A 25886-nucleotide genomic window follows, 5' to 3' on the forward strand; every position below is an offset into this window, starting at 1 on the left:
TCCAGCCTTGGCCTCCTGTGTCTCTGGGATTACAGGCTTCCGCCACTGTACCTAGCTAATTTTAATACAAAGCAAGAAGGAGAAAAAGATTGTAGCCTAAGAGTTCAGTTCCTGAGAGGACCAACACTATTCTCCCACCAGTATCTGAAACCCCCCAGGCAAAGAAGCAAGGAAGGCTTGGTTTTTACAGCAGTGAAGAGACTGTTTCCATTTCCTCATGACTGACACCAATGGATTATAAATAATTCTTTATTATGAGTTTACATAGTGCTTGACATATAAAATAAATTTTATTTAAGTATTTAAAATAGTTTCTGAATATAGAAGCAATTTACTCTTATTATTGCTAAAATAATATTCACATACAAACCTTTTAAATGTGAGGAACCACTATGCTATATGCACAGGAGAACAGTCAGTAGTCTAATAGTGCTATTTACCAGAGTAGTGTAAACTTCTTTCAGAATCAAGGAATGATTCTAGATTACCCATGGAGAAAAATATGTACTATTCTTTTAGGCCAGTGACGCTCACATGGGTTTCTTATCTATCTATGGGTTGGTATGTAATGGTCACATGTGTGCTTCCCTTCTCAGCTTTAAAAGCCACAACACCAAATCCAAGTTGCAATGTCTCACCCCAAACCCCACTAATGTATATATATTTGGATCCTGGGGATTGACCCAGGGGTGCTCCACTATTGAGATACATTCCCAGCCCTTTATTTTTTACTTTGAAAGAGGGTCTCTCTAAATTGCTGAGGCTGGCCTCAAACTTGCCATCCTCCTGCCTCAGCCTCCCGAGTTGCTGGGATTCCAGGTATGCGTCACTGCATCAGGCGCCTTGCTGATCTTTTCAGGTGTTGTGTGGCCCATCTACCTTTGTCAGACTTAAGAGACATGCTTAATGGTCCCACTCGCTGGGGCTCTGCTCATCGCTGTCTTCCTCTGAGTCAGCAGACACTCTCTTGATTCTTTGGAGTGCAGCTTTAATGCTCCTCTCTAGGTCACTGGTTGGCTTGTCACTGAGGCCTGAGCCCAAGTCTGTGTGGACTTTCCTTAGTTTCACCCCTTGTCTTATGGCAGCCAGAATGTGCTCGTTGACTGACGTGCGGGGAGCAGGTGAAAAGGGCACTTCCGCTTCCTGGAGAGGGCTTCTGCTGTGCCTTAAGGAGGCCAACACTTCATCCATAGATCCTGAAATTGAGCAAACAGAGCAAGTGCTACATCAGTATCCTGCTGCCAGAGCATTACTGTGCTAAAGCTAGGAAAAGCAGTTAATGCCATGATTCAAATAATCATCAGTCCACTTGACCAAGCCTTGGTTACCTGTTAGACAGACCAATGATAAGCTCTCTGAATCCAGGACAGTCGTTCTGTTTTGTTGCTGTGGTGCTGGGATAGAACCCAGGGCCTTGCACATACTTGGTGAGTTTCTACCAACCGAGCTACTTCCCCAGCCCCAGGATATTTAATAGCTCATATTCTATCTTGACTACTTACTTTCCACTACCGTCTTCAAAGCCCTAGCAATTTTCAGGAACAGTCAAATATACCTTTTGTTAGAATGACTGCTTTCAAGACACCCTAAAGAGAGTTATAGATGCCTGGGGTGGAAATAATAAGACCCACTGTACCTGAGTTAGATCCCTCTAAATTTATCTCCTCCATTTCTCTTTCCACTTAGAAAATATCCTTTTTTTTTTAAATGTACCCTGCTGTATTTCTCTAACTCCAGTCTTGGATATTAGTCATTGATGACTCATTCTGTGACAATGAAGTGAGTAGGTTTCCACACACAAAAAGGTTTGAAGTAAAATTCTAATGAGTGGCTCAATGAACAGGGAGGGGGTGGCCCTGGCACTGTTTTCTGTGTAGTGTTTAATTCCACCCACGTCACCCTGGAGTGGTTACATGCTCTATTTTTAAGGGTGTGAATACTGTCAAAACACACATTAGCTCAAAGTTTCCAGATACTGGAGAGAAGCTATTTTACACTCTGACACCCTGAGACCCTGAAAGGATAAAATATTTATCTCCTACTGGATGCAGGAGTAAGATGTGGCTATTAAATTAGACATCTTCCAGGTAGGCCTTCAAGATTAAGAGTCATTTCTAGTTGGCTGATAAGGGCTACTTCACTTTGGATTTAAACCTATAACTGATGACAATTCCCCTCTGGGAGTAATAGGTTTCATAACCACGGGCATTTTCTGGCACTAATTCAAACTTTCTTCTTATTCTCAGTATTTGAGTTGAATAGAGCCCCCACAATATGAGAATTAAGCCTGAGCTAGAACAGGTACCCCCATCGACCTGCCTACACCCAAACTCTGACATAGACACAGGCACACAAGTGCTCACTTTCCTTTCATGTGATGTTATCACAAACCTTGTGGAAAAGGGCCATTGGGTCTCCACCTGAGAGAGTGACATTTTCAATTGTGCCTGGGGCCAATAAGTGTACATAGTATTTTGCTAAGATTTATTGAACACACAAACCCTCCTAAAGCAGTAGGCTCCAAATCTGGGCACGTTTAAGCTGGTATCCTCAACAGTCTATGTATGAAGTCATGATTAGAATCATGGAGAACTACAGCCTTGTTAAACAAATTTTCAAATGTATTCAGTTTACTGTACTTGCTGACAAAAAAATGACCCACTTTTTCCCCATCAGTCATTCTACATTCTGCCTAATACACAATGCAATAGAATATAACAGAATAATGTGCAAGCAATATCCTTCTTAAAATGCAACAATTTAATCCTGTAAAGGCCTCAAATGCAACAGAAAATCTACAGTAAAGCAGTACTGAAAATTCAATGGCAGAAATCAGATACATACTGAAGTGTTAAACTAAAATATACTGAATGTGTGTGTGTGTGTGTGTTGTGCTAGGGGTGAAACCCAGGGCCTTACACATGCTAGGCAACTGATCTACCACTGAACTACACCCCCAGCCCCTGAATAGACTGATTCTTTAACAGCCTCAGAAATCCCGAGCCACATGATCAAAAGAGATGTTTTTTTCAGGCTAAGTTAGCATTCATCAAACTCAGGTTGTACAAACTACAGTGAAAGACTAGTACTCAAGTCAACAGATACTAGAATATTTTAAGACTAGAGAATTCTGAAATATATTTATTTGCAGATGGTAGCTTCTAAAGCTAGAATGCTTGAGCAGCTTAACAACCCCTGGGAGTTGGGACAGAATTCCAGCAGGTTACCTGGGCATTGAAAACTTTCCAAGGAATTGGGTGGTCTCTCAGCAGGTGACCCACACACTAGAGAACGTGGCTGATCATCTTTTACCCGAGTTCCAAGACCTAAGTTCCAATGATTGGCAGCTTGAGAAGAGGCCAGAGCAGGAAGAGGTGGAGGGAGAGGCAGTGGGGTTGGGGGAGGGGGGGGAGGAGGAGGAGGAGGAGGAGGAGGAGGAGGAGGAGGTTGTTGTGGTGGGGACAATGACAGCTCTTCACTGGATTTGAAGTGTGTTCGGTCACCAACTGGAACAAAAATCTGGACAGGGATATTTCTGTGATAGTCTTGATCCTTGGGGGTTTTCTCAGTACAAACTTCAGGTACAAGAGGAGCGCTTCGGGCCTTCCGTGAGCATGGGGGAGCGACTGACACAAGCTGAGAAACTGGTGAGGACCTCTGCTGGGGAAGGTCAGCTGGCAGGTTTGGAGTCCCGGGTTCCGAGCAGGATGTCTGCTGTAAGGACTGAACTGAGTATTTCTGAAAATAAAACATGGTTGCAAGAAATTTGACACAAATGCAGACTATCAACATGCTGAAACCATCTAATAACAAATCTGTAAATAACACTGACATATGCATAGAGGACTCTAATTCACAGTGGCTCCCCATCCTTTGTCTAGCCATCCTCGCTACTCAATCTATTCTTATGTGCTAAAAAAGAAGCATTTATATCCTTTGACCAAATATTACCTTCTCTGTAATAAAATGAAGGTATGAATGAATACATAGAGATAAAAATATTCATAATATTCTTAGCATGAAAAGTTAGGAGCTCTACATGCCAACAACAAGAAGTTAGTTGAAAATTATGTCGGATTTATTTAATATAGTAAGCAGCCATGAAAAAGCAGAAATAGTACAAAGCCTATGAAACACCTAAAGAAAAAAATTATGACATTGCATTAAATAAAAACAGCAGGATATAAAAATAATAGGTATTATGATTATAAACATTGGGGTAAAAGGTTTATGAAAAACACAGACATAAAAGAGAATATGGATATTTCTTAACTTTCAGGCTTAGACTAAATTTCATAATTAAAAAAAAATTAACTTTGAAAAGTTCTGGTGTCTTAGGTATTCTTTTGATAAAGAAACATCTAATACTACAAAGAACTGTGGTGGGAAGCTTCCCTAAAGAAGGCACAGATTTGCCAATAAAACAAAATATGTAATACCAAGAAGCCATTAAAGTGAACTAGAGCAACATGAATAAATCTCAAAAACAGAAAGTTAAAGAAGTTAAAGAAACTGGCAAAAAATGCATACAATATGACACTTTTATTTATGTTTCAGTACTGCGATTGAACCCAAGGGTGCTCTACCATTGAGTCACATCCCCAGTCCTTTATACTTTTTATCATTGAGACAGAGTCTCACTGAGTGGCTGAGGCTGGCCTCCAACTTGGAATCTTCCTGCTTCAGCCTCCCGAGTTGATGAGATTACAGTCATGTCCCACTGTGCCCAACAATACTACTAATGTAAACTGAAAACACACACATTGGGCAATTTATGATAAACTCAGAGTACTTCTCTCTTTCCCCACATTCTTTCTCCAGGATAAACATCAAAGTAATGGCAACAAGCCCCAGACCTCAATGAGCTTTCATCATACAGTGACTCACATTAAGCTGAAGGAAACTAAATCTTCAAGATTCTTTCCCTCTGCATTTAAGCCACTCATTCTCTCCCACTCCATTAAAGCCTTCCTATCCACCCTATGCCAATGTACATCTCTGGTACAGGCTATCAAGAACTAAGAAAAGCGTCATTTATCCCAAGTGAGGTCAGCCTGTTAGATTTTAACTCACTGTTACAGTCTGTTGGGAGCTTGGGAGGCCTGAGTCTGCCATTGTAATCTTTCTACCCCTCGAATCTTTATACCATCCACATTTGAGAGGCTGATTTTCCACACTGCCATCCAACTTCCTGACCTGTGGAGTCAGGACCAAGCGGACAGAGTCACTGCCCTTGGATCCCTCCCAGCGGGTTCCATTCCCTGCATAGGTACCCTGGTGGTGGCAGGGACAGCCAGCTTCTCTCTATCTGGCTTCACAATCATCTGGGATTCCTGTAGCCCCCCTTCCGTTCATCCTTCCTACTGCGACTCAGGCCCTGATCTGGTACAATGTGAAATCAGGGTCTTTCTGAACAGCAACGGGAGGAGGAGATCAGGTCTATTTTTAGAGTCAATAAATTCAATTATATTCTTAAATAAGTTCTTATTTACTTTTTTAATTTAAAAAAAATAAGTTGTTCACTTTTAATAGAGCACTTTCACTACACTTAGGTCACAATGCTTCCTTGGTGACATTTTAAAGAATTCATCACAGCCAAGTGTGCTGGCACATGCCTGTAATCCCAGCAACCTGGGAAGCTGAGGCAAGAAGATCACAAGTTCAAGGCCAGCCTTGGCAACCTAGTGAGGTGCTAAGCAACTTAACAAGACTCTGTCTCAAAATAAAAAATCAAAAGGTTGGAATGTAGTTCAGTGGCAAAGTGCCCCTGAGTCGAATTTATTACAAATGATGGGGAAAGGCCAGTTAAAATTGAGGGCAGTTAAATTATTTTCAATTTTCCCTGCTGGTCTGAATGAGTCCCAGTGGGCACGGCTAGCACCACTGTCGAGGACCAGGGAGTAGGAACCCAACCATGTTGTGCTGTCAATGCACCAGATGTTTTAGCAGGGCTTTGGAAACACTGATATGCCACAAATAATAGTATTTCTGAAGCATTTCATATTCTGAGTCATCTGTTCATAATACTTAAGACTTTTCTCCTAGGATAAGTGATCTGCTTTTATTTTCCCTGAAAAAGTGAGATGATCATTTTTAGAACTTACCTCTTTATAGGCTCTTAATCGCTGGAGTGTTTTCTGGCGTTCTTGGTTTATCCACTCTTTTTTCTTTTGCTCCTCTTCTTTTATTTTGTCTCTTTTCTATATTTAAACAAATGTATTTATAAGGTGCTCAGAATTCTGATTATATGTCTTGAAACACAAGCAAGATGGGTCTTGACAAAGAAAGGGGCTGACACTCAACGTCACCCACCCACCGTGTCTGTACCCAGCTGCAAGATGGGAGGAGCGAGGGATGCGCATCTAGGCAACAAAGCCTGGGTTCCCACACGTACAGGCCACAGTGTCACATCATGCAAATACAAAACATTTTCTTTCAGCTACTCACCATTTGAATACTATGATGCTGATGAAAATATCTTGTACTTTCTTCAGCCTGTTGCAATCTGAGCCGATGGTTTTCTTTGCACTGATCCTAACGGAATAATACACATCACCTACATGGTTTTTAATATTACCATGGCTGTGGCATAAAAGATTAAAAGACAAAAGCATTGCATCTGGACTAAGGTGAAAGGCATTCATTAATATTAGCTTCTGTTGTGTCTCAATGGTATTGCCATCCCTACTCGTGTGAGAAGGGCTAATTGGCCGCTTACATGGGTAATTTGTTCCCAGGAGAGAGCCTTGAAAGATGAACAAGTGATCCTCCAACAATGAGGGGGCATACAAACAGGCAATTTCCATTTCTTTTTTTTTTTTTTGGTGCATTATAATTGTACATAACAGTGAATTTTGTTGTTCCATATTCAAAAATGCACATAATTTGGTCAGCTTGGTTCTCTAGTACCTTCCTTTTCTCTCCCCTGGTCGACTTCATCTAGTCTACTGGTATCCCTTCTATTTTCACAAGATCCTCCATTACCACCCTTCCCCCCGACCCTTTTCCTCTCTAGCTTCTACAGAAGGGAGAACATATTCAACACTTTCTGAGTCTGGCTGTTTCACTTCATGATAGTCTCCATTTCCATCATTTACCACAGATGCCATAATTTCACTCTTCTTTATGGCTGAGTAAAACTCCATTATGTAGATACCACATTTTCTTTATCCATTCCTCTGTTGACTGGCACCTAGACTAGTTTCAACTTGGTTATTATGAATTATACTGCTATAAACAGTGGTATGCAAGTATCCCTGCAGATGCTGTCTTTAATTCTTTTGGATAAATACTGAGGCATTAGCTGGGTCATGTGCTAGTTACATTCTTAGTCTTTTGAGGAACCTCCAAACTGATTTTCATAATCACTACACCTAAAAAATTATTTTTTAAACTATATCTCACCTATGTCTAACCATTAATGTATTAATGCACATGTGGAAAATAATATAATGATAATACTAACATTTAGTATTGACTATGTCTTAGGTCCCAGCCTCAGTGCCAAGCACTTTATATGCCTTATAACATTTTATTCTCATAATATCCATGAGATCTGTATCATTGCTATGATTTTCCTGTTAACAGATAAGAAGACTGAGCTCAAAAGAGATTTAAGTAATTCTCCTAAAGTCACATGGCTACCAAGTGGCCAAACTGTGACTTCAACCCAAGTTGGACTCTGGAGGCTGATCTCAGCTCCCACCCTGTGGACCCAGTGCCATCTAAATTCCAGCATTGTCACAGCCCAGTGGCAAGAGCTTCCTAACTGGGGCAGGGAAGGGATGATCTGGAAGGTGAAGGCCAATGTTCCAAGTCTATCCTGCCAAGGAGGTGGAGGCACCGCTCCATCTCGCCATGGTCCTATAGTACCATGGAGGGCCGAAAGGGACTGCCCAGTGCCCACAGTGTTCTGAAATGTGGAGCAAAAGGCAAACACCTGTGAATCTTCAGATATCTGAAGGACAGCTCCTAAATCTAGAAGCTACAGTTCTTAATCATAGACCTGCAAAGGACATATTCTAGCAATTTTTTTTACAAAATCATTTGTATTTTCCTGAAAGAGCAATAGCACATTTTTTGAAAATAGAAAAGATGGCACGATTTTCATGTTTTTTAAATTCAAATAAGAGAAAAAAATATGAGTAATTCCATGAAATAGAGGAGCTTTCTTTTCTGTTGGAAAAAGTAAATCTCTTTATGTTATTATTTTAGTAATCATGCAGTTTTTAAAAATTAAGAAATAACCGCTCAGCAAATATAAGGTCGATGAGCTGAATATTGCATATGTGACTGATTTTTTTGTAATACATAATTTATAATAAAATATATTTTAGAATTTGCTACAACTGATTATTAGAAATCCTAGCATGATTTTTAAAACAGCTGTATATACAGTGGGCATTCAACAAATAATTGTTGAATGAGTGAATTACAATCTGGAGATTGTGATAAATGCTTAAATCCCCAAAGAAACAATTTAAAAATAATAATAATATTTAAAATATATTTGATGGGAGCCATTGTTATCTACAAACACAAAAATTAATCACTGTTTGGTTAAAAAAAAAAAAAGTCTTATTTTTCAATACCTCTCTCTCTTTTATAAAATAAGAAATCCCTGGAAGAAAAGAGAAAAATCCAGCTAGGGTACCTACCTTTCTGTTCCTGAGCGAGGCTCTCCTGGCACAGATCCTGCCCCGTTTGGCCTCCAGCTTCTGGCACTGCAAGCTGAGTTCTTTCACCTCTAAGTTCCCACCATGTTGCAGGTCGGCTATATGATCCATACCTTTAAGTTCCTCTGGACTTTCACACGGGTCATAATAGACAACTTCATCCTGTTTCTCTAAAAATGTATTAATAATTTTCTTGAAACATATTCTGCTTTAAAAAAATAATGCATAGGGGCTAGGGATATAGCTCAGTTGGTAGAGTGCCTGCCTCGCATGCACAAGGCCTTGGGTTCAATCCCCAGCATCACCCCAAAACAAAACAAAACAAAACCAGCCTCAGCAACAGGGAGGCACTAAGTTTAAAAAAATAATGCATAGTTTTTTAATGTTAACAAAGATTACTTATAATTTTATTATGGGGGAGAATCACTATTACCATTTATGTACATATATACACATACCACATGTATTTAGACATGTCAACAGAGTTCTAAGAAAACATTTTCCATGTGTTAGAAATAAAATTTTAATGGCAACATAGTTTTCTCTAATTTAAGATATTCTCTGTTGTAAGAACATTTTATCATTCCATTATTATCTACTTCTGTGATGAACATCTCTGTGCGTAAATCTTTGTGTATATTATAGTCATAAAACTTATGAAGAAATAGAGTATTAAGGGGTAGAGCATTTGCCTAGCACTTCCTTAACTGACAAATATTCAAAACTCTTGATACCTCTTGCCAAACTGCCCTCCAGAAAGGAAAGTTATACTGGCAGCATACCAGAAAGTTGCCTTATTTTTATTTAATCTTGATTACATATTGATATTTTAAAATGTACGCTTAATATATATAACAAATCCAAATCCTACAGAATTGCATTAAATAAAAGGTGATTTTTTTTCTTTTCCCCAAACCTACTGAGTACCATTCCCAGATGAAGACATTATATATAATTTAGTTTACATTCTTCCAGATTAACTTTTTTTTAAATAGACATTTTTCCTAAATATGTAAAATGCTTATAACTTGAAAGTACTGAAAAAATTTTTGAATACTTAGGATTAAACTATAAATTCAGAATCTACATGAAGAAAATTATTAAACTTGGAGGACCTTTAGGGAAAAAATATTTTTAAAAATAAAGAGACATACCATGATCTTGAGTGGGAAGAATCAAAATTGGAAAGATTTACAGTTCTCCCCAAAGTAATGTCTAATTTTAAGCATCATCCCAAATATTCCAGTGGGTTTTTGGTTGTTTTTGTTTTGTTTTATTTAACTTGCCACAGTGATTATAAAGTTTATCTGGAAGAATAAAGAAGTGAAAATAGTCAAAAAACTTGTGCAGGATTAATAAGGGGTGCTTGCCCTACCAGATGCTAAAAAGGTGGGAAGACACTCACAAGTCAGTATAGGACAGTAAAAACTCACAAACAGTTCAAAGTCAATGTAATGATTCTGGATATGAGACACAGCCATTCAAATGAGTGGGGGAAAATGTTTTTAAAATTAGTGATTGGAACTAAGAATATGAGGAGCAAAATAAATTCCTAATTGTTTGACAAACAATTGAATAATATCCTTAATATGGAAAATAAATATTTGGAAGGAAAATGAGCAAAGATCATGACTGGGAAGTTCATAAAATAAATATAGATGGCCCATAAACTTTTTAAAAAATTGTATTTGGTATGACTTATAATTAAATAAATTAAAATTAGAAGATGCCATTTTTTCTACAAAGTAACCAAAAATGTCAAAGGATGGCATGAGTATGGAAAAGCAAAGACTCTCATACTCTGCTGACAAGAGCTTCATTTTGTATAATCTCTAGAGGGGCACTGTGTGCATGCAATTTAGAAATCAGAAAATAGTGTGTTCAGGATCTACATGAAGAAAATTATTAAACCAGGAGGAACTTCCAGTTTGCAAACATTGTTATCATGTTGTTTTAACAGAAATGTTTTAAGATATAAAATACACAATGTCCTTAACCCAATAATTCCATCTTCAGAAATTTATTTCTAGGAAATAATTTATCCTACATATAGATATATGTGTAAAAAAGAATTCTCTGCTAATCTGCTAATTGAGACAGTGAAAAACTGGAAATCACAGTACATCTATACAATGGAATACTATGTAGCCATTAAAATTCTGATGTTTTTATTACTTACTGAAATGAAAAGATGGTTATTATATATTAAATGAAAAAGATGTTATCGAATAGTTTATGTAGTTTTACCTTAAAAATTGATATTCATTTATGTACATCTGACATATTAAAAAGGCTACAAAGTTTACAAATATACCACTAAGATTCTCTTAAAAATGGGCTTGAGGTTCTTCCTTTTTTAACAATGAATATATGTGTGTGTGTTTGTGTGTGTTTGTGTGTGTGTGTGTGTGTGTGTGTGTGTGTGTGTGTTTGGTACCAGGTATTGAACCCAGGGGCACTTAACCACTGAGCCACATCCCCAGTCCTTTTTTATATTGTATTTAGACATAAAGTCTCACTCAGTTGCTTGGGGCCTCACTAAGTTGCTAAGGTTGGCTTTGAACTTGGGATCCTCTCACCTCAGCCTCCTGAGCCAGTGGGATAAATATATTATTTTAATAAAAAAACACGGAAAGGAAACTAAAAAATTTCAACAGGTGTTACAGAAAAGTGATACTATTTTTATATTTTTCAAGTGTGTAATTTAAATATTTTGATCTTATATAAAATAAATTTACCTTTTATAAGTCTTTTAATAGAGTTCAGCTGTGTAGTAAGAAGTATTTCTTCATTTTTTAATATCTCAAATTTAACCTCATATAGTTCCAATTGAATTTCATAATATTGTATTTCTAATTCATCTACAACATGTATATTTTTTTCTTGTTCTGGAAGATCTTCCACCTTGTTATTATTGAAAAAAGAAGAACAAGTTAAAATAAAATAATTAGTGTGTTAAAAGCAAACTTTAGGTCTGGGTTGTAGCTCAGCAGTAGAGCACTTGCCTAACATATGTGAGGCACTGGGTTCGATCCTCAGTACCATGTAAAATAAATAAATAAATAAAGGTATTGTGTCCAACTACAACTAAATTTTTTTTTTTTTTTAAAGTAAACTTTAGAGGCATTCCGGGTATTTTCTCACTTATTTAGTACTAAGGTGTAAAAAGCACACTGGAAAAAGAAACATTTTTCCATTTCAACTAGTCAGGTAAAATTTCCTTATTCAACGTTCATTATAGACACTTTATCTTATCTTTGAAACATGAAAATGTTTAGGTTCTGAGGAAAATAAATAGCAATGAGGCACTATATGGACTATCTTTCCACTCTTTATTTGTATGGTTTTGTTGTTGATGTTGTTGTTTTTAGTTGTAAATGGACACAATACCTTTCTTTTATTTATCTGTTTTTTTGTGGTGCTGAGGATTGAGGGCCTCACACGTGCTAGACAAGCACTCTACCACTGAGCTACAACCCCAGCCCACGGTTTAGTGCTCTTTTAGTAATTTCTTTCTCTCTCCACCGACACACATTGAGGAAAGGCCATGCATGAGACTACACAGCAAGAAGTTGGCTGTCCACAAGCCAGAAAGAGGGCCCTCATCAGACACTGAATCTGAAGACACCTAATCTTGGACTTCCAGCCTCCAGAACTGTAAAAAATAAATTTGTGTTGTGTTAACCACCTGATTATGGTATTTCCTTATAAAAGTCTGGGATGACAAAGGTATTTACAATGTTCTGTTTTAAAGTCCTAAGATCACAGAAAAAAAACTTCATCCTTGGATGAAGTATCTCTTTAATTATTCTAAAGATATATTGGGGTCAGGCATGATAGCACATACCTATAATCCCAGCAACTAGGGAAGTAAGACAGGAAGACTGCAAATTCAAGGCCAGCCTTAGCAACTCAGCAAGACCTGATCTCAAAATAAAAAATAAAAAGGGCTGGGGATGTAGCTCAATGGTAGAGTACCTGCTTAGCACGTGTGAAGAAGCTCTGGGTCCAGTCTCTAGCGCTACCAAAAAAAAAAAAAAAAAACTGAAAATATGCTGGGTTGATTGTAGAGTAGAAAACTGCCCACTTCAATATTGAGGTATCATTATAAATCCTACAGTAAGATATCTCAGAAAAATCTTGATCAAAGGGAAAGTTTATGGTCAACCTTCCATAAGTCTCTAAAGTCTTATACTAAAAATGATATTTGGAATAAGAAAAGAACTGCATTAACAATACCCAGATAGAAAGGTGCTATCTAAAATAAAAGTATATTTTAAAAACAAAGTTATATTTATCTTTATCTTACCTTTCTCTGAATTTGCGCTCTTTTGTGATTTAAACACAGCTCCTTGGCTCTCATGAGTTGCAGGGTCTCTCGAGCTAGCATGAGCTTGAGTTTTTCTAATCTGGGAGTGGCTGTGGCCCAGGCAGCCTGGCCAAATCTCCTCCCATCCTGTTCCATTTGTTTCTGCATTCCTATTGGATTATAATTAATAAAATAAAATTACAACTCATTAAAAAGAGCAAAATTTATTCTAAGCTAATTCTTTGTTTATTGTTTCCCATTATTATATGTAAACCACTCTTTTTAAAGAAATTTTGTTTTAATAATTTTTTATTATCACAAAAGTAATATGTGGTCATTAATAGAAAAGTCCAGGTATTTCATTAAAAAGAAAGAAAGAAAAAAAAAAACAGTAGCTCATGATCTACCTAGCTGAAGCAATTGCTTCTTACACTTTGGTACATATCTGTCCAGACTTTTTCTGTGTCTACCTAGACAAACAGGCCTTTTCTGACTAAAAGAAGCTACAATCACCATTGTGCTTTATATTGCTTTTTTCCACTTAATATATCAGGGATTTTTATAGTTCATTTAAAAAGATATAGAGGGCTGGGGTTGTGGCATGGTGGCAGAGCGCTTGCCTCACACATGTGAGGCACTGGATTCGATCCTCAGCACCATGTAAAAAAATGAATAAACAAAATAGTTATTATGTGTCCATGTATAACTAAAAAATATTTTTAAAACAGATATTATGTGTCCATGTATAACTAAAAAATATTTTTAAAACAGATATGGAGAATCGTGCTTAATAGCTATATAGTTCTCTGTTTTATAAATGTATTATATCTTATCAAACTGATTGACAGACATGAGGTTGTTTCCTGTCTGGGGCTATGATCAACAACAGTGTAAGATCAGACAAAAGTTGTTTGCTCCACCCCCAAGCATTCTGGTGTCTGACCCCTCCTGCCGAGCATTCTCCCTCCCACTGCACTCTCTGTCATCCAGCCCCTGGGCTTTCTTTAAGCCCCTCATATCTGCCAGGTGCCATCAAGCCAGAGAGCCTTTTGAAAATGCTATTTCATCCAGCACACTCTTTTGCCCTCTCAGTTTCCATGAGCCCTTCAGATGTCTGGCACACATCACTTCTCACAGGACTTTGGTGACCACCCTGATCAAACCCAGTTTCTCCCCCATAGGCTTTCAAAACCCAGTATTTCTCTTCTCCCTGACCCTATTGCCACTGCCATTTTCCATGTGCTGAACGAACATAATGAAATGAACATTTCTCTCCCTTCACCAGACTGTGCAGTGTCTGTTTATGGTTATTTTATATAATTCCCAATACCTAGGAAACACAGGTATTATTAAGAGGCATTCAACTTTTTTTTAATAATATGAAAATCAGCTTAGTATAGCATGTTCTTTTTATTATCACCTGCTAATGCTTTTACTGTTTCCTTAAAATAATTCACAGTGATCTCCTGAATAGAGACAACAGCTTCTTCAGCACGTCTGCTCCATTCTTTGGCTTCCTTCTGCAGGGCAACTACCCTTTTAGGACCCAGATTATCCTCATCCAGGGACTTCTACAGAAAGCAGAGATAACAGTAGTGTACATCCATTAGCAATTTAAAAGGAGACTTATTGTCTTATCTACTTTCATTATTTTACTACTCAGTCAATTAAATTTCCATTCATTCAGCAATCCTTTATTGAGGATGAGCATGGCTCTAAGCTGGGCACCACCTGGAAAACAAAGGGGTACTCTGAGGCATAAAGGGAAAAAAAAACCCACTTTCACTTTACATTACTAGAATAACTTTTCTTGGAGAGGAATGCTGTAAAGTTATGTTTCTCTCTATTAATAATAATACACAGTTGCTTAAATGGGACCTGTACTAAGCACAAAGCAGAGTCTGATCCACAGCACTCCAGTGTTAGCTGTTTCTATGGTTTCTTTTAGGGACATGACAATTAGCTTTTCAGGACTATTGTTCTTTTCTACGGGGGGAAAAATACAATCACCTAAAAAACAATAAACTCTGTATACTCCTGATTATGACATGTATTCCTGTGAACTGAATGTTCGTGTCCACCCCTAAAGTTATATACTGAGGCCTAAATCCCCAATGTTATGGTAAGAGGAGGCGGGCTTATGGGAGGTAATTAGTCATGAGGGTGGAGCACTCACAATCAGGATTAATACCCTTATAAAAAGGACACAAGACAAGAAATCCCTCTCTTTCTTCAACATGTGAAGGTACAGCAAGACAACCACCTATAAACTAGGAAGTGAGCTATCACTGCAAACCAGATCTGCCAGCATCTTGATTTTGGATTTTCCAGCCTCCAGAACTATGAAGGGAAAAAAATTCTATTGCTTTATAAACCACCCAGTTTACAATATATTGTTACAATAGCCTGAACTAAGATGTCCAGCATTCAATTTTCTGTCTACAAAGCATTATTTACTGATATCATATATATAGGATAACCATCAGGGAAATGCAAATCAAAGCTACAGGGGGGAGCTGGGGAGGTAGCGCAGTGTGGAGCACTTACCCCACACGTCCTGAGTTTGATCTCCACACGCGCGCACACGCGCACACACGCACGCGCGCGCGCGCGCACACACACACACACACACACACACTATAATGAAATCACTTCACACCCACTAGGATGGCTATAATCAATGAGAATATCAATAACAAGTGTTGATGATAATGTGAACACACTGGAACCCTCATTTATGCTGGTCAGAATATAAAATAATATACTTGCTTTAGAAAACAGACTAGCAGTCCTTCAAAAGTTTAGGCATTAAATGACCATGTGTCCCAGCAATTCCACTCCTCAGCACATACACAAAAGAAATAAAAGCATATGTCCACACAGAAATTTGTACACAAATGTTCATAGCAGCATTATTCATAATAGCCAAAAAAAATAGAAACAACCCAAATGTCCATCAACTGCTAAATGGATAAGTAAAATGTGGTGTATCCTTCTAATGAATATTAATCACAATAAAAGAAATGAAGTCCTGAGACATGCTACAGTATAGGTGAACCAAGAGAACACTGTGCCAGGTAAAACAAGCCAGTCATGATTCTGCCTACATGAAATGTCTAGAAAAGAAAAATCCACAGAGACAAAAAGTAGATTAGTGATGGTCTAAGGTTGGTGTGAAATGGGAATGACTGCTAGCAGAAACATGGTTTGGGGGGAGTTAAAAATGTTCTGGAATTAGTAGTGGTGGTTGTACAACTCTGAATACACTAAAAACCATTGAACTGTACACTTTACATGTACAGTCTATGAATTATATCTCAACAATTCTGTTACTTAAAACACACACACACACACACACACACACACACACACAGCAGTAAAGACTCTCCAAACAACAGCCTTTCAAAATAATGAACAGAAAAACTTTATCTTCAAGTTATAGTGACATGAGCTTCATCTAAATGAAATACAATTTTTATAATACAAAAACCTGGCAGAGGTCATGAGAGTACATGTGGAAAGATGGCCCAGTGCAGGGGGCAGAAATCAAGAAAACCCTCTGATGTCTTCTGATTCTAGTTGTTGAGACCCACGGCAAGCTGCTTACTTCCTCTGGATTCTAGATTCATTTGCACCTCTGGGATGCAACAGTAATAATAATACCTTTTCTAATTAGGAAAAGTGAAATCAGTGATGACAGCCTTAATAAAGTTTAAGTTACTGAATTACAATCTAGGACCCTGCTGCTTAAATTTCATACTATTTCTAATAAATCGCCAGGTGTCCTTAGAGGTGAAAAATAAGCTGAATAAGTAAATAAATATCACATCAATAAATCAAGCAGGACATGGTAGCAAACACTATAGTCCTAGCCACTCAGGAGGCTTATGCAAGAGGATCACTTGATCCAGAAATTCAAAGATAACCTGGGCAACAGGCTAGCTTTTTCATTTCACTTCAAAAAATGAAATAAAAAGCCTATATATCAGCAGAAAAAGTGTTTAACCCTTTAAAATTTATAGTTTTTAAAGTGTTGAGAAGATGACCAATGTAAATGTCTTCATTTAAAAAAATTTAAAAATTCTTTTTAGTTATACATGAAAGTAGAATGTATTTTGACATATCATACATACATGGAATATAACTGCCCATTATTGTGGTTGTATATCATGTGGAGTTACACTGGTTGTGTATTCATATATGAAAATAGGAAAGTTATGTCTGTTCATTTAGAGTTTTTTCCCATTAAATGCCTTCATTTTTAATCAATATTTTTCCTTTTTTTTTTAATTGGTGCTGAAGAGCAAATCCAGAACCTCTGAGCTAAATCCCAGCCCCAATTTTAAAAATTAATTTTAAATATAAATTCAATAAAGCTATAATATCATTAAATACAAGATGAACCCAAAGAAAGTAAAATACAGATGGAAACTTAAGTGTGACTAAAAAAAATATATACAACAGATAGATATCTGATAAAATAAAAATATAAGGAAACATACCAAAATACCAAGCTTACATAAAGTTGCAACTTCCCGCATGTCCCTGAATGGCTGCAGTAAATACTGGAAGAACATGGTTGCCATAGTAACCAATTCATGATAAGCTTCATCTTCCTCTTGATAAATTTTCATCAATGATACCATGTTGTTGGCTTTTTCATGTCCTTGAAGAACCTAGAAGCCAAAACATAAATAAAGCTCAAATCTGCACATTATTTATAAAATCATACCAAACAAAATTAAATAAAAGAAAGCTAATGTTGTCAACTTGATTACATTTTTTTTATATACTGTGAATTGAACCCAGGGTTGCTTCACCACTGAGTCACATCCCAGCCCATTTTTATTTTTATTTTCAGACACTCAATTTCAAGTGTCTAAGTTGCAAAGGGTCTTGCTAAGTTGCCGAGGCTGGCCTCAAACTTGCAATCCTCCTGTCTCAGCCTCCTGAGCTGTTGGGATCACAGGCATGGGCCACCATGCCCAGCAATACATCAATTTTAAATGCTAATTAAAAATGAAAATGTTATTGTCCTCCAATCAAAATGCCCAAGAAAACAAATGTGGTTAAATAAATTATTGTATATCCACAGCAGAATATTATTACTGTAGCCTTTCAACACTGTTTTTTTGAAGACTGCTTAATAATATGAGGATTTTGTAATTTTTTTTTAGCTGTAGATAACACAATGCCTCTATTTTGCTTATTTATTTTTATGTGGTGCTGAGGATTGAACCCAGTGCCTCACACATGCTAGGCAAGTGCTCTACCGCTGAGCCACAGCCCCAGCCCGGATTTTGTAATATTTTATGAGGGAAAAGCAAAGCACAAATTAAAAAAAAAAAAAAAATTAGTTGTAGATAGACACAATACCTTTATTTTGTTTATTTATTTTTTTAACTTGGTGCTAAGGATCAAACACAGTGCCTCACACATGCAAGGCAAGCGCTCTACCGCTGAGCCACAACCCCAGCCCCATGATTTATTTTTATGTGGTACTGAGGATCAAACTTGGTGTCTCACATGTGCTAGGCAAAGGATCCACCACTGAGCTACAATCCCAGCCCCCAAAGCACAAATGTACCAAGTACAGAGAGAAAAGGACCCAAAGGGGCATCAACTGTTAATAGCATTTATCTCCAAGACCAATATTACGGATATTTTTTTCATTTAACTCTTCTAATTAAAGGTTTGGTGAGATCATACTCCTTTTTTCAAAGCTCATAAAGACATTCTAGAGACGTCATCAAGTACTTCTTCAGCAAGTTGAGTCTCTTAATTCCCCAAAGTAAATATTCCATGATACCACCCACAAAGTAGACTTATTCAGGGAGCCTCAACTATGGCTCTAGTCTCTGCTAAGCACTGTTTCTGATACAGAGCACCAAGCAATTTGTAATCCAAGTGAACCCATTTGGAAATGATCTTTTCCCCAAAAGAGAAAAAATAAAATCAAGTAATGGTACAGATTTGTTTTCAACCAATTTATATATCTTTTAATGTTGTTGATGGACCTTTATTTTATTTACTTATTTATTTGTGGTGCTGAGAATCGAACCCAGTGCCTCTTACATGCTAGGCAAACACTTTACCACTGAGCCACAATCCCAGCCCCTCAACCAATACTTTTTTTGTTTTCTTTTTTAGTATATTTTGAATCCAGGGGCTCTGTTTGACCACTGAACCATATCCCCAGCCATTTTTTATTTTTGAGACAGGGTCTTGCTAAGTTACTTAGGGCCTGGCTAGATTGCTGAGGCTGGCTTTAAACTTGCAATCCTCCTGCCTCAGCCTCCCAAGCTGCTGGGATTACAGGCATGCACTAACGCACCCAGCTCAATCAACACATTTTTAAATTCTTCAATTTCCATCTTTCTAATTAAGAATAATCTGACCTAATCTCAAATGCAGTTTTATCCAGGTAACAATAGTAACATTTAAAAAAACTTTTCCCTCACCAAGATTAAAACACACCGATGCAAAGATTAAAAACTGAAAATTTTCAGCCTTATTCCTTAAGACTATTAAGGAAAAAATTCCAGAGTCAAACATTTAGCTAAATTTTGTAGATACTAGCAATATTATCAACTGGTTTAATTCTAGAATCAATTGCTTTTTTATTCTAAATAAGATTACATACCCTTCCATGGACATGATAGGTTTTTAAATTTTCACCCCTCTACCCTATTTTTAAGTTCCAGGTAAACAGGTACATTATAATAGTGTGAGCACCTAGCTCAACAGTATGAACTACACTAGTACTATATAACATCCCTGAATAAATTTAATTTGGGAAAAGTGTAACTTTTATGTAGATATAATAATATCTCCATCATATATAAATGCTGAAATTTAAGGAGAAAACACTTCTGAGAAATCAAGTGTCTGAAAAACAAGTCTGTTTGATATGAAATGATCAAGCTGAAGATTAAAAGCAGACTGGCATGAAATCCCCCTGGTTTCCTCATATTACAATGTAGAATCAAGGTGGGTTTGGTGGCCCACACTCCTAATCCCAGCTAAGATAAACCTGGGCAATTCGGTGAGACAAACCCTCAGAAACTTGGTAAGATCCTGTCTGAAATTTTTTTAAAATAAATAAATAAATAATTTAAAAGGGCTGGAATATAGTTCAATGGTACAGTACTCCTGAGTTCAATCCCCAGTACAGGGCAGGAGGAGTAAAATCAACACATGCTTAGTAGGTGTGTAGATAGCTACACATAAAACCCACAGTATAAAATGATCCCACTAAACTCCATTTATAAAACCATTTTAGTTTTGAAAGTTCATTCTAAATTTAGCTTTAAGGAATATACAGTAATTAAGATTTCTGCAATATGCTGGAATTCTTCTCTTACACTTTCCCTTCCTCAAAGTAATTTACAGAAAAATCATTCAGGTTAATATGTCCAATAATGAGAAAAGGTAAGAGGGGATGTACAGGGCACCAAACCTTGGCTTTCCTTAAATGAACTGTTGCTATTGAAGTCCTAATTTCTCCTAATCTTTTTATTCACTGAAATAATTAATTTTTCTCTCAAATTGCCTGGGGGGGGGAAGCACTCCTGTTGTTATCATTCTAAACTGATGAATAAAGTGCACTTCTTGTGGGGTTTCCACTTAATCCTCTTTATTACTTAAAAAACTAAATACCTATTTCCTTAGTAAATTCATCCTCTAAAACATCTTGTCTCTATTCTTGGTGTTCCCTAGAGAATCTACAATTGCTTATATTTAGTCCATGCTATTGTTTCCTACAGATTATGGATTATTTTCCGGTGTGTGTGTTTGGTTTGTACCAAGATTGAATCCAGAGGCGCTTAACCACTGAGCCACATCCCAGCCCTTTCAAAAAATATTTTATTTCCGGACAGGGTCTCACTGAGTTGCTTAGGGCCTCAGAAATTGCTGAGGCTGGCTTTGAACTCCCAATCCTCCTGCCTCAGCCTCCCAAGGATAGATGGCCACGGCGACCGGTTATTTTCAGTTTTGCTTTCAGTATTTCTAGGCTTTCCTGGTTACAACATCCTGCTCTGCCAGTATCTTCGGGAGAAAGGTTAAGGGCCTGCCCTAGCCCTAACTGAAAATAAACTTTGACCTAACAGAATGAGCCAACTCTCTCTAGGCCTTAATGCGAGGTCCCTCCGAGTTTCTCCCAGCTGCCCCACACAGGCGCGGGTGTCCCTGCGCCTTTCTCTGCACGTACGGAGGGCGGTCTTTGCACCACCACCCCCCCCCCCAGCCAGCCCGCAAATCCTCTAAAAGGTCCCGCGCAGCCAACGCGGACCGGCGGAGCGGACGCCGCGCATACCTGGTGCAGCCGCGCTCCCGCCTCGGCCCGCCGCGCGCGCAAGGCCCGCTCCCGGAGCTCGTGCGGGCTCTCGCAGTCGGCCGCGCCGCTTTCCGCGGGGAAGAGCGCGTCGCGCACAGTGACACCGCCGCAGCCGTCAGCCGCTTCGGCCAGATAGCGCTCCAGTTGCCCGCAGAGCTCCTGTAGCGCCGTCTCTCCGAGGCCAACGCGCACCGGCCACACTAGCGCCCACAGCCCGCGCCCGCGGTCCCTGGCCCCACAGCCAGCCACGTCCAGCTCGGGCGGTAGCTGTGGGAAGCTGCGTTCCAGGGGCGGCCACAGCGCCGCCAGCTGCCGGTGAGCGCCGCGGAACCCCGCGGCCGAGAGCAGGCCGGCCCAACTGGGCGCGGCCCCGGCAGGCTCCGGCGCGGACCCTTCACGCCGCCGCCGCCGCTGCGCCGTGCGGTCGTGACAAGTCACAGCGAACTGGCCCTCCGCGTCGTTCCAGGCCACCAGGAAGCGCAACTGGTGCCGTTCGGGTGAGCTGAAAAGATCCTCTCGGAGTGGCACCCAGCCCTCCAGGCTATCGGGCTGCTCATCCTCCATGGCCCCGACGGTCAGCGTCCCGTGAGCGCTGCTCGCCTGGGCCGGGCATAGGTGCTCCTCCTACCACGGGACCGTCCAGGCCGGGACATCCTCCACTAGGCTCTAATCCGCGCAGCGTCCAGCTCTGCGTCCCACCCCCAGCCCGCAACTGATTGGCTGGGCGTCCAGGATTGGTTAGCTGACATAAGGGAGGGTCTGCGACAACCAATGAGAAGGTCAAAACATCTGCCTCTGACCCTGGCGGACAGAAATCAATCTCGCAATCTGGTCTGGAGCCTGGGAAATACTCTTGCCTCACTTTCCACCTTTGCACTTAACTGGAGTTGGGGAAATATTTGTTAAATGGACGAGCTAGGTCTGCCTCCTACACCAAAACTCAAACTTCCTGAAGACAGAGACACTTGTTGCTTCCGTCTTCTGTCATCAAGTCCTTTTGGAAAATGGGCACAAATGTGGTGGGGTGCCCAAACATTCAATTAAAATCAGTAGTTATTTATTGAGCCTAGATGCCAAGCACTGGGTAGAAATCAAAAAATTTATTTTTGTCAATTCAGTAAGATTTTGCCTGGTGTGTACTAGTATTGGGGGGAGGTTTGGTGGGGGAGATACAAGAAGGCATTTCTGCCTTCAAAGCAGCGTTTAAACAATATATGTTCTAACTCTTCATTTTAGAGGTAAGGAAACAGACCTAGAAAATGAACTTGTCTTAAGACATAGAATAAACTGGGGCTAAACAAGGTCACCTGGCCACTGATGGCCGGTTTAAGGAGGTATCAGGAATGCCATTTACATGTAGAGATGGGTGGGGGCCAGAGCTGGATGTGTTTACGCTGCAGAGAACAGGACACCAATAGTCTCTAGTTAGTACAGTACATGGCAGTGTCCATCTATAAGTGCACTGAAAGGGGTAGAGGAGGCAGGGCCGGGAGGGAATGTTCAGGGAGCTGGGACCAGGAGCCGCTGGCCAAAACAAGGCCTGGAAAGGTTGCTACTCAAATGAACAAATGAACAAATGAAGGAGCATTTGAAGGTTTTGAGCTGGGAAAGCCTAGAATCAGATTTGCCCTTGCTGTTGTCCCCAAGGTTAAACAGCAGCAGCAGAACAACAAATGAAAAAAACAGAGCCAAGTTTGACCTATGATTAGGGCATCTCTGCATCCTGAAATTGATCTCCACAATGTGTAGCAGGCAACTTGAAGATGGAAAGCTGCCTCTGTTTGAAGGAAAATATCCTTCAAAGCCTGGAGGCAATGGGCCTTGCTCTCACACTCACCTAGTCCTCTTTAGAGATAATCTTTTAGTTGAAGTGATCTATTTCCCCCAAAACTACTTCTAATATATTGTTTTAGTTAATATGATCTGTTTACTTTTTTATTTTTTCTTTTTGTAGTGCTGGGGATTCATTCCAGGGCCTGATACATGCTCAGCAAGTGCTCTATCTCTGAGCTGTATTTTATAATATCTTATCTCTTCTAGTAGTTTCCTAATTTATTTGTTTTTCAAAATGAAGCTCTGAGTCTTTCTAGTTATAAAAGTAATTGCTAGTTTGTGAGAAGGGAATATGCTGCAGTCTGGCTGGGCACAAAAAAACCAAGCCGCCAAACGCCACCCACTGTGGCTGTTCCAGGAACACCACACCAACCGGAACTCCCTTCACCAGGAACTTCACCAACCAATGTGAACTCTCCAGGAATCTGCGATAGAGCTCAACTGGAACTCCGCAAGCACTCAAAAGTAGTGGGCACCCGAGGCAGCATAAGCCGTCATATTGCCAGACAGCAGGGGTCTATATACAACTGAATACACAGCCTATTTCAATCCAGCATCATCCAGTCACAGCAATTATACACAGCTTAACTTAATTATCATCATCTTAATGGCTCTTTGGCGGCACCTTTCAACCATTCCTTCTGGCAAAATGCCAGAGGCCATTCTGGCTGTGGCTCTCAACAGGAATACATTTGTTTTTTATTTTTAGAAAAGAAGTGTAGAGGGGCTGGGGATGTGGTTCAAGCGGTAGTGTGCTCTCCTGGCATGAGTGCAGTGTCCGTGAAAAACTAAAAAATAAATATTAAAATTCTCTCTTTCTCTCTCTCTCTCTTTAAAAAAAGAAAAGAAGTGTAGAAAAAATATACACCAAACCTAATAGTAGTGTTACCAAGATGCATGACTGGTTTATATTTGCCTTTAGAGTTCTATTATAGTATTGATTTTTTTGTTTAAGCCAAATAACATGTTACTATTATAATAAAGAGTTGATATTTTAAAGCCTAAGATGTATGTGACCATTATAAATAGACACTAGAAAAGGTATAAATAAGAAGATAAAGTAACCCAAAAGAAAAACTGCTCCCATTGTGTGTGTGTGTGTGTGTGTGTATGTGCGTGCGCGCATGTGTTTTGTCTTATCCATTTGGGCTGCTATAACAGGATACCATAGACGAGTCACTGATAAACAATAGACATTTATTTCTCACAGTTTTGAAAAATGAGAAGTCTAAGATCAAATCACCACAAATTTGGTGTATAGTGAGGGCCTACTTCCTGATTCATAGTTATAAGGGGCAAGGGAGCCCTTTGGCACTAATCCTGTTTGTGAAATTTTCACCTTCATGACCTAATCACCTTCCAAGGCCGCACTTCCAAATACCATCTCAGTTGAGGATTAAATATCAACATATTAGGTTTTTGTTTGTTTGGGTACTAGGTATTGAACCCAGGGGCACTTAACCATTGAGCCACATCCCCAGCCCTTTTTATTTTTTATTTTGATACAGGGTCTCACTAAGTTGCTTAAGATCTCACTAAAGTGCTGAGGCTGACTTTGAACTTGTGATTCTCCTACCTCAGCTTCCTGAGCCTCTGGGATTACAGGCATGAGCCACCAACCTGGCTCAACATATTAGTTTTGGGGAGACATAAACATTTAATAGCATATGTGTATATGTCTATAGCATATGTGTATATATGTAAGACAGCTGATTTTTGTTTGTTCACTTGTCTGGGTCACGGAGGTGTCCAGATATTTGGTCAAAGTTTATTCCGGATGTCTATGAAAGTGTTTGGGGATGAAATTAATATTTGAATCTGGAGACTGAGTAAATCACATGACCCTGCCCAATGTGGGTAAGCTTCTTCCAATTAAAGGTCTGATAACCTCAAAAATGCTAAATGGCAATTCCTCCTATCTGATGCTTCCAGATTTTGTCCTGCCTTGAGACTCAAACTGAAACATCTGCTCTTTCTAGATCTTGAGCTTCAGCCTTCAGACTAGAAATACCAGACTGCAGATGCTACCTACTTTCTGGGTCTTCAGCTTACCAATTTCAGATTGTGGGACTCCATTAATGAGAAGTGGTTGGGAGGGGAGCTGGGATTGGGGCTCAGTGATAGAGCACTTGTCTACTACATGCGAGGCACTGGGTTCGATCCTCAGCACCACATAAAAATAAATAAATAAGTATCCAACTAACACTAAAAAAAGAAGTATATATTACTGAGGCTCAAACCCAGGGCACCCTGTCACTGAGTTACATCTCTGGCCATTTTTACTTTTTATTTTAAGACAATCTCACTAAGTTTCCCAGGCTGTCCTCAAACTTGGGATCCTTTTGCTTCAGCCTTCTGAGTCATTGGGATTATAGGTATGTGCTACTTTAACCTGTGAGCCAATTTTTTATGATAACTCTTTTTCCATAGATGTAAACATCCTGTTGGTTGTTTCTCTAAAGAACCTTGACTATTATGTATGCATCTGTAGTACTAAACCAAATGATATTCTACATGTTTTTTTCCAGTTACAAATATATCATGGACATTTGCCATATTTAAAAAAATAGGTATAGAGTTTGGGGTATAACTTGGTGGTAGAGTGTGTGCTTAGCAAGCACAAGACCTTAGGTTCAATCCCCAACATCAAAACCAAAACTAGAATAAGTATCTACATCATTATTTTTTATACTTGAAAATATTGGGTTGACCATTTTATAATTAATGAATA

At 39.0% G+C, this 25886-nt stretch overlaps 1 protein-coding gene across 1 annotated transcript; it reads right to left on the minus strand.

The window, feature by feature from the left end:
* Positions 1–231: 231 nt before the first annotated feature.
* Whamm (WASP homolog associated with actin, golgi membranes and microtubules) lies at positions 232–22040 on the minus strand. The gene is made up of 10 exons (XM_078051112.1): positions 21302–22040; positions 17487–17660; positions 14405–14555; positions 12985–13154; positions 11414–11579; positions 8658–8845; positions 6448–6534; positions 6105–6200; positions 3228–3738; positions 232–1196 (listed from the first exon to the last, which is right to left on the minus strand). The coding sequence occupies exons 1-10, from the start codon at positions 21884–21886 to the stop codon at positions 904–906; spliced, it is 2421 nt and encodes an 806-aa protein (XP_077907238.1). The 5' UTR covers positions 21887–22040; the 3' UTR covers positions 232–903.
* Between the last annotated feature and the right edge of the window lie 3846 nt (positions 22041–25886).

The sequence above is a fragment of the Ictidomys tridecemlineatus genome, chromosome 5, assembly GCF_052094955.1.
Source record: "Ictidomys tridecemlineatus isolate mIctTri1 chromosome 5, mIctTri1.hap1, whole genome shotgun sequence".
In the NCBI taxonomy this organism is placed as follows: domain Eukaryota; kingdom Metazoa; phylum Chordata; class Mammalia; order Rodentia; family Sciuridae; genus Ictidomys; species Ictidomys tridecemlineatus.

Bases quoted from the DNA above. Each gene is read 5' to 3' on its own strand.
- Whamm (XM_078051112.1), bottom strand. From the start codon at position 21,886: ATGGAGGATGAGCAGCCCGATAGCCTGGAGGGCTGGGTGCCACTCCGA. The intron at 13,155-14,404 runs GTGATAATAAAA...ATAATCCAATAG, and splicing joins AACAGTAAAAGCATTAGCAG to GAATGCAGAAACAAATGGAA. The intron at 11,580-12,984 runs GTAAGATAAAGA...AATAATAACAAG, and splicing joins GAGCGCAAATTCAGAGAAAG to GTGGAAGATCTTCCAGAACA.